Source organism: Armigeres subalbatus, chromosome 3, assembly GCF_024139115.2.
Source record: "Armigeres subalbatus isolate Guangzhou_Male chromosome 3, GZ_Asu_2, whole genome shotgun sequence".
Classification (NCBI taxonomy): Eukaryota; Metazoa; Arthropoda; class Insecta; order Diptera; family Culicidae; genus Armigeres; species Armigeres subalbatus.
Genome location: NC_085141.1, coordinates 417,260,286 through 417,270,044, shown reverse-complemented (window position 1 = coordinate 417,270,044; position 9,759 = coordinate 417,260,286). Strand labels below are relative to the sequence as shown.

The 9,759-nt window shown below is 44.5% G+C and overlaps 1 protein-coding gene across 1 annotated transcript; it reads right to left on the bottom strand.

Annotated features, from left to right (window-relative positions):
- Positions 1 to 6,821: 6,821 nt before the first annotated feature.
- Positions 6,822 to 9,364, bottom strand: LOC134224288 (uncharacterized protein K02A2.6-like). Its single transcript, XM_062703624.1, has 2 exons — positions 9,306 to 9,364; positions 6,822 to 8,121 (listed from the first exon to the last, which is right to left on the bottom strand). Exons 1-2 carry the CDS (start codon positions 9,355 to 9,357, stop codon positions 6,935 to 6,937), a joined length of 1,239 nt encoding a protein of 412 aa, XP_062559608.1. The 5' UTR covers positions 9,358 to 9,364; the 3' UTR covers positions 6,822 to 6,934.
- Positions 9,365 to 9,759: the final 395 nt, after the last annotated feature.

The following is a 9,759-nucleotide window of genomic DNA, read 5'->3' as shown; positions in this document are numbered from 1 at the left end:
GATGAGCAGCTTGATCACAGAAGCCACTACATTGCATGAACTCCAAAGTTTTGATTTGTTTGGAGCACTGGCAGCAGTTGCAATCCATTTCAATCAGAGTCGATCAATGAACAAACTTGAAGTGCAGCTCCACAGCTCAACGTTCCCACAGTCAGTCAGAACGAGTCAAGCCAAACGAATACACAGCACACAGAAACGCAGAAACGCCGCACCGCCGCAATAGTAACAGTAGCGCGAAGGTAAACAAATATACGGACGAGTAGACTGCTTGTGGTTGTAGGTACGGTTGCCGAGTGAAGTGCTATTAGCGGACAGTGACTAGTTTAAACACTTTTTCTCGCACCGCGGACTGCGATAAACAATTATGTTTTACGGGTATAATCGCGGTAATTAACGATAAAACAGTGAAATTTTCACTTCGACGCGGTACACAGTGATTAAATGATCAGTACGATGCGAAATTCAACATTAAATAGTAAATTTTACGCGGTAAAAAATACAAATCAAATTCAGTGCGTGCTCGAAACAACAAAACAACAACACGACGTTTCGGTTACAATACAATTATTGAACAGCTTGTGGAACAGAACAGCTTACATATTAGGCAATTTTTTCGAAAAAATAGCAGTGCTTATTTTTGATATATTGTCCAATTTAAATGTCATATTCCACAATTCATATCATTTACATAATTTTCTATAGGTATCCTGTATCACCTACAATCAAGTTAGTAACTCTTCATTCATTAGCATAGCATTAGCATTAGCATTGTTACAGTGTAATTCGTAGATTGGACACTAGCGATAGTCATGTTTTACTTTTGAGATCCTTATCTAGAATGATATCAGAAATCAAGAAGGAGAGTGGTCCTTGATTCCAGTCTTAAACAAAAATAACAAAAGCATGAGGATTACTACTCCTGGCCACGCCCATCTTCACCGTAACTAGGGAGAGGCAGGAAGTGTTGATGTGGTACTTACATAACGAGAGGCCACCAACTTAGCGACATCCTCATAAATACCGCGGAATTGGATAATGAGGAAGGTATTCGTTGGGTCAGGATTTGCCTGTAGTTGGCAATGTAACCGTGGTAGATCTTACCCCGTAACACACCACGTAAAGGTGTCTACCCAACGTTACGGGTCCAAGTTAGTAGCTCTTCATTCAGTTGTTTTTCAGATCTTTACAAAACAAAATTATTGTTTTGCTGCTGTAAATACGAACGCCACTGTAATCCAAATCAAAATCCAATATAAAATAATCCAAATTTAAATACAAATCAAATTCAATCCAAACCCATTTTAAATCCAATCCAAATCCAAATATAAATATAATCCAATTTCATTTTAAATCCAATCTAAATCCAATTGACCTTTCCTGTCAAAAATTTTTATTCGCTCAATCGATTATTTGACTTATTTAAGGTCAACTTTCCCAAAGTATTTTTAAAATTTAAATCAAAAAAGTGCTATTTCTTAACATTGGCCCAAAACGAACATCGGGTGAATTTTTCAGGCCGGTTTACACGTGCAGCACTTTTTTCGGTTTTTGTTTTCGATTTTCAAAAGGGCTTCAAAAAAATATGGGTTCTTTGGGAAAGTTGACCTTAAATAAGTTAAAGAATCGACTGAGACAATAAAACGAGATACAACTTTTGACGGGAAAGGTCAATTCAAATCCAATCCAATAGAAATCAAAACCAAATCCAAAAAGGTCGACACATTCAAAGTCTGTTTTTTTAACCAGTTCATTTATTTGGTAGGCTCAGTCGTGTGTGACACTTTGCGGAGCCGCAATTCTCAAGTATGATATTTTTACATGGTATATCATTTTATTTTAAAAGTTAGTTGGGAGGGGACATAGACCATAATACTCGTGGCGACTCAAGGTTAAAAATTACTTAATACAGGACGGACGGGGTAGGGATTTGGGTTTAGGTTATTTCAGCTGCTCATCCGGGCGTTTGACGTTGAACGTTGAAAACGGTTTTGCGTGGCATCGTGCTCGATTTTGGTTCGTCAGGGAGCATCTTCCGAATGGCCAGAGCTTCGAGGTACATGGTACAGAGAAACAGAATCGGACAAAAAAAAACTGAGAAAGAGAAGAATATAGGCATTAAACTTTGATGTCAGCCAATCAAAGGGAGGCATAGGTGGCCTGCATATATATCACATCGCGTTCTCCCAAAACACCTCTTATATCCCGGAAGGGTTGTTTACCTCGGGCCACAAGGGTATCCAATAGTTGCTCTTTGGAGGCGTCATTTTCCGAGCAATACCAAACTACGTGAACGATGTCATCGTAACCGGTTCCGCACCTACATAGGTTGCTATCGACCAGGTTAATTGAGTAGAGATGTGTGTTTAGTGAATCTTCCAAGCTTCTTGAAAATTGGACATAAGTCTCGACATCGTGCGAATGAAGCCTCGACTTAAGTCCTCACCTCTGAACCACGCTCGCACATAAACTTTAGGAGCTATGGAAGGTAGCCACCGTCCAAGTTCATTGTGTGACCAAATCATTTGCCAATTTTGAAGAGTACTCTGACGGACTAAGGGGAAAAACTCGTTGTTCGAGATTTGTCTATCATAAACTTCACCTTCCTGTGCGCCCACCTTTGGTAGCGAGTCTGCCTTCTCATTGCCATAGCAATGGGATGGGACCCATACAAAGGTAATCTTGAATGATCTTTCGACCAAATCACGCATCTGCTCTCTTACAGTAGTAAGAAAGTAAGATGCGTGCTTATCAGGTTTCATCGACCGGAGTGCCTCGATAGAACTAAGACTATCCGAGAAATAATGGTCTACGGACTGATTGGAAGTTATCCCCAAAGCGAAATTAATTGCTGTCAGCTCAGCAACATAAACCGAACACGGTTCTTGAAGTTTTCGGAAGGTGGTTGAACTTACGTTGAAAACACCGAAGCCAGTGGATCCGTTAATGCAGGAACCATCAGTGAAATATCTGTTATTGCAATTGACATGTTCATATTTTTCAGAAAAAAATGGAAGGGATAGATATTTGAGGAATTGTCGTTGACGAAGTGAACTCGAGGTGGATTATAACATGGAAGACAGAGATCTGACGATATGTAGTTGAGATAGACTCCCAGGTATCTTGAACGATGAACCAGTTCAAGCATATTATCGAAGTTTTCTTATACAAGTGTGTTACTTGTAACGGTGCTTTAAAGGAGTGACTCCAGCTAGCACCTAATTCCAAGTCTGTTTCCTGATGAATATTTTTAAATGTGGTTTCGCTTACTATATTTTCATACTCAGTATCAAGATTCAATCTTTCGTTTATCTCTTTTTCTTTGCATTGTTTTTTTTTGCAACTTTTTGTCTCCCGGCCTACTTCTCTGCCCTTCCGTCAGGGAGCCTACCGGAGACGCTAGCATATTTCCATTATGTTTTTCGCTATATTTACCTTGGAGTTACTATAATTATTTGCTATTTCACTTTAAACTTATATTCCAGGAGCACATACACAAACTTTAGAAAACACGGTTTTAAGATGACTCGGGGAGGCACTACACACTGTGTTATTTTTCCTAATTTTTCTCTTTTTCTAGCAGTATCACCTCGTAATTTTGTAGCAGCGTATTTCAGTTTTTAGTTGTTTGATGTAGCTGTAAAAGTATCAACATGTAGATTGCGAGTAGACTCGAGTCGAGTCAAGTACGAGACACTGAAGACGGCCTTACTGTTGAGGTCGAAATACGTATCTGTCAAGATACAATTAAGTGGTGAAATTCAATGGGATTGTTTAAACTCGTCTTATGACAGGTGAATAATTATTTTTTCTCGATATTTTGTAGACCTGATCTTATCTACTACAATGTCCTACTGTGCTGCTGTTGCTGCGTGAGATACCAATGTTTAAGCCACTGGTGTGGAGGATGCTTTTGATGTTTGGTGTTAGGTCTTAGATGAATGTTTCCAACAAAAATTTTACCTGCAGATATCTGGAACTGTAATGGGAAGCCATCTCTCTCCAATTTTAGCGGATATTGTGATGGGAAACTAGCTATACTGTAATAATTGGGTAAGTATGGCCTGAGCTATGCTGAGACTCCCTGAATCAATGGCCTCAGGGTCGGCACGCTCACCTCAAGCCACTCGCGGGCAGGGAACTCTCGGAATCAAAATGTAGGAAAGCCACAGAGCTTCACAATGCGACACTTTATTCTCTTCACTTTTTAACTTTCTTAAGCCTGGCTAACCTGTCTTCCTTGGGCCCCTTTTCCTGGCAGCACTCCACCACTTCACTTCTTCCTTTTCCAACTCCTATCCTTCCTCATCCTCTACCTGGATCTCCTTCCGTCCTTCCTTGTCTTCAACCTTCGTTGCAAGGGCATTCACGCCGGCGACGGCGGCTTTCTTCCTCCTCGGTACGGAATCTTCACTTCCTTCGCCCTTCAACGGCCTACTTAGCGTCGGTGACTGACACTTTCTTCCCTCTGTGGCCGACGACTCGGCTCGCTGCGGCTTACCGGTGGTAATGCCGGGGTGGCTTGTGGACTTCCCTCGCTCCTTGCTACGCTGCAATTTCACCAATAAGATGGCCGATCGACTATCGGCGGAATAATGCCGAATCAGGCCGACAATGGAACCTGGGTACGAAAGCGGTTCTCAATGCGAACTTTTATCATTAAAACTGCGGGGTTCTGAGAAGGAGAATATGCTGGGATCAGCTTCTGTCTCCGGAAGCAGCCACTTCAAGTAACCTGACGTCCTCTACGCCTGGTATTCTTACACAAACTCTCTCACTTCAATTTTTTTTAAATCGGTAACTTTTGCTAGCTTTCAAACTTTCATCCGTTCACTTCGAAATGCGTTGAATAAGTGACTGGTTTAGGGCTTGTTTCCCACATCCTAGGGTCATGACCTCCTTTTTCAGATCAGTCACCTCGCATAATTGCATCATCCCGATTACGCCACTCTTTCATGGCTGCTCGACGATGGTGCTTCTGGTCCTCTGGTGTTGGGTCGGAGGACTATGGTGGGTGGTTGGCTACGGTCTTCTAGGGTGGTGGAGGCTAATCACGCCCTGCTCTACTGCAGTCGCTACTGTACATGGACAACCTACACATAAAGACGAGTTTTACCTGCCATTCACGAACAATTCACGCATAACACTAAAACTCCACGAATTTCTCGGCAACACTCATCTCATAACATAACCAACACTTACAATACAGATCAATTATAGCTGCCAACATTTCTCCGCAATTTATTCGAAAATATGTGAAGCCGTTCACTTGTCGTTTCTTTCTTACAGAAAAATCAAATAAATTTATTCGAGTCGTTCGAGTGTTTAAGTTCTAAGACATGAACAGGATGGTGGGAAGAGAGAACGCCGACAATGGTGCCAAACGGATGCCTTCTCCTTCCTTGGAGGAGCGACTGTGGCCCAAGAGGCGATTGATTTCACCCTGACGGCCAATGAAGAAATGACTACGCTTAACCCGAAACGGCTCTGGCAGCAATCCGACGAAGGCGCTCAGAGCAAAGCCAAACGACGTGCGACCATAAAGGCCAAACGTCGTCTGGACAGAGCAGCTCGGGGTGTCAAGGAGCCCGAAGGACGTCGCCCCGAGAAAGTGACTTCTCGGCCCGAAAAGGCGAAAGCCACCAACCAAACGCAAGTCGCCGGGTCGCAAAAGGATACCAGTCAGCCTGCGCCATCGACACAAGGGACCGAAAATCCCTGGCAGCTGGTCAGTAGAGCAATGCGGAAGTTGAACGCATCTCGACCCGCAGATAAAGCTAAGGACAGAGGCAAGGCCTTCTTGGTGAAAACTGATAGGTAAAAGTAAACGGGTATGGTACACGGGGCCGAGGTGAGGTCATTGGGGGCGGAAGTGGCCCTCCAGTGCAAGCAAGCAGTCAGAGACCAGTGCGGTACAGAGGTCGAGGAGACCTCTGTTCGCCTAAAAAGCGGTGTCTTCGACAGGCAGGTAGCCTACCTCAGGTTACCGGTTGCGGAAGCCAAAAAGGTAATGGAGCCAGGGAATTTGAAGACCGGCTGGTCAGTACGCCCAGTAAGCAAACTCCAGCCGTCTTCAGTGGACAGGTGCTATTGGTGCTTAAGGTCACTCCTGACAGAATCCAAGTTTCAAAGTGCTCGCGTTTTCGGGGCACACCACTCGATACGGAAGCAACGCACAACTGTCATTTTTATTTTTTCACGCATGCTGCGACGCGGCAAAGTTGAATCAACAAGAATGACAGTTGTCCGCCGCCTCCGTATCGAGTGGTGTGCCCCCAAAAACGCGAGCACTTTGAAACTTGGATTCTGTCAGGAGTGACCTTAATGTCGAGGGACAAGTCCTACAACTGTAAGGTGCCAGACCGTAGCAACCTGTTTCGTTATTGTGGTGAGGAATGAACCAAAGTGCCTTATCTGCGCCCGCAAAAAGCAAGCCTGTAACCATGTTATAGGCGGATCTTCGTGTCCCATCGGAGGACAAACAAGAAGCAGCTGCTGTGGCAGTCGGTCTCGGATCGATGTCGCCCTCCTGTCCGACCCGTACAACATCCTTGTCGATAACGGCGGACAGGTCTAGGATGGCGGCTATTTGCATGACGGGACGGTACCCGATTCAAGAGGTGGTACACTCCTCTGCTGAGGGTATCGCGATAGCCAAGATCAATGGTGTGTTCTATTGTAGCTGTAGAGTCGTCGGTATATTTCGGGATTGTCACAGAATTCCACAGCAATATATATATTTTCCAGATCACCTTTATTCGCGTCTTTCTTCCGTCACTCCCCAAACTTCCTCCCTTCTCCACCCTCTCTTCAGTTCCCTCCTCTCTTCTCTTCGCAGCCATCGTGTAGTGTGTTGCTCAATCGAGCAACCCGTCTTCCTTCTCACATCTCTTTCAGTGCTCCCAAACCCCACAACCCCTCCTACACTTTCAAATAGCTAGTAAGGTACATAATCTTTGAATTTAGACGGCTGTTGCCGATCACGTTGACGGCGAACTGTATTTTCCGGAGGAAGGACGGCTCCACGATCATTCGATGATTCCTCATCCATGCCGGTTTCTACAGTCCCATCAATTTCCTTGTCCGGAGATAGCTGCCCTTCATCCCGTCCCACCGGAACTTTCTTCAGATGCACAGTGTTCCGACGAAACTCCTTACCGGTTAGCCGTGAACGGACGATAACATCTGCTCCATACTTTTTTACCACTTCATACTCCTCAGGTGCGAATTCTGCTTCCAACTTGTTGTTCTTCTTCATTCGTTTTACGAAGACAGCGTCACCTACTCGAATTTCGCTATATGCAGCTCGACGCTTCCTATCGGAATAGTTCTTACCCTTCTCTTTCTGCAGAGTATCGAAATCGCGAACTGCCTCGTCATCGAAGTGAACTGGAACATGGGGCAGTTTGCTTTGTATTCGACGTCCGAACATCAGCTTCGAAGGTGCATCACCAGTCGTTGCATGGTTGGTCGCATGATATACGAGAAGGAACTCGTGTAGCTCTTTTTGCCAATCTTTGCCAAGCTCCTGCGCAATACGTAGCCGTTTTAAAATTGAACGGTTTTGCCGTTCGACTTGACCGTTCATCTGTGGCCAATACGGAATCGTGTTCACCAGCTGTATTCCGTAGGCACTGCAAAATTCCCTGAACTCCTCACTGGTGAATTGTGGACCGTTATCTGCTTTGATCAAGGATGGTATTCCGAATCTACCAAATATTGCCCTTAAACGGCCAATGGTCTCCATAGCATCGATACAGTTCATTTCGCAGACTTCTAGGTATCTGCTGTAGCAGTCCACAATCACCAGTAAATGCTGACCACCAGGTAGTGGACCAAGAAAGTCAATAGCTATATCTTGCCAAGGTCCAGTAGGAAGCGACCTACGGAGCATAGGTTCCGGAACATCAGGAGTGGACACCAAGATACATCCACGGCAGTTTTTCACGAATTTTTCCGAATCTGCATCTAGTTTGGGCCACCAAACGGCAGATCGAAGGTATGACTTCATCATACGCACACCCTGGTGCCCTTCATGCGCTATGTTCAGGACCCGTTGACGCAAACTATCAGGAACTACGACACGATCTCCTCGTAGTAGAACTCCTCCGACCTCTGACAACTCTGTAGAAATTATACGGTAAGCAGCAGGTAAACAATCGATAGTATCTTCACTTAGGCATTTGAAAATGTTTGTGATTTCTGCATCATCTCGAGATTCACGTATCAGTTCTTCCCAAGAAACTGCAACGGATTCAGCACTAACCGAAGCTATGTGTCGAACAACTAGCTCTTCCGACGAATCTAAAGGTTTTGCAATCGTACACGAGAGTCTAGAAAGCGCATCTGCAGCATTTTGATCACCCTGAATGTGAACGACAGAGTAGTTGAAGCTTTGCAATCTTAGTACCCACCGCTCAATCCTAGAACACGGTCTTGATCGAGGAGTGAACAGATAGGTAAGCGCTTGCAATCCGTGACCAAATCGAATTGTCGTCCCAAAAGATAGAATTGAATTTTTCGACTGCCCATACCAATCCCAGGGCTTCCTTCTCTGTCTGGCAATACCTTTTCTCAGTATCCGTAAGTGATTTTGAAGCAAAGCTAATAACCCTTTCACGTCCTCGGCTGTCCGTCTGTACTAGCATCGCTCCTAGCCCCGTAGGGCTCGCATCAGCAATTACTGCAGTCCTGTCCTGAATATTATAGAAACCAAGTACACGAACATCCGACATTGCCTGTTTTATAGTCTGGAAAGACTTTTCTTGCCGTGATTCCCAAGAAAACTTAACCCCTTTCCTTGTCATCTCTCTAAGGGGTTCATCCAAAGTTGCTAATTGCGGTATGTATTTATTGAGGTAGTTCGCTAAGCCCAAGAAGCTACGAACCTCACTCTCATTCGTGGGACGACGAAAAGCAACGATTGCAGCCAGTTTTGTATCAGACGGTGCCAAGCCAGATTTTGTGATCTTTTGTCCCAGAAACTCAACGCTCGTCGTTCTAAACTGGCATTTTTCCCAATTTAATTGGACCCCTCGCTCCCTGAGTTTAGTCATGACCTTTTCAAGTCTTGCATCGTGTTCTTGAAGTGTACTGCCTGTGATAAATATATCGTCCAGGTGCCACTGTGTTCCCTCACAGCCACATAGAATTCCGTCAGTGACCTTTTGAAAAATTTCCGGGCTGTTATTAGCCCGAATGGAAGTCTTTAAACCTATACAACCCCTTCTCTGTGATGAACGTGAGAATATCTCGAGATTCCGCAGCAATCATAACTTGTAAGAAAGAATCCTTTATGTCCAACTTACTCCATACTGCACCATTTCCGATACGGGCCAGGATTTGGTCTATCACCGGCATAGGATGATGTTCCCGTAGGACTGACTGGTTTACCCTCCGGAGGTCAACACACAACCGCAATCCTCCACCAGACTTAGCTATGACAACAAGTGGAGAAACCCACGAAGTTGGACCCGTTTTAGGTTCGATAATATCTACGTCATCTCAACATCTCATCTAGTTTTCGGTTAATTTCTGCTTCGATTGGAATTGGCAACCTTCTAACCGGTTGAACTATGGGCTTAGCATCCGGCTGCATGTGAATATGGACCTCGACATCATTGATACAAGCGAACTGTTCAGACTTCTCAACACAGTTAAGATTCACACCAATCTTCAGAACTTGCAACTGTTTAGCGGTTGTATCTCCCAGCAGATATGTTTGTCCCTTTTCAACTACGTAGAATTCAGCAACCGTCACTT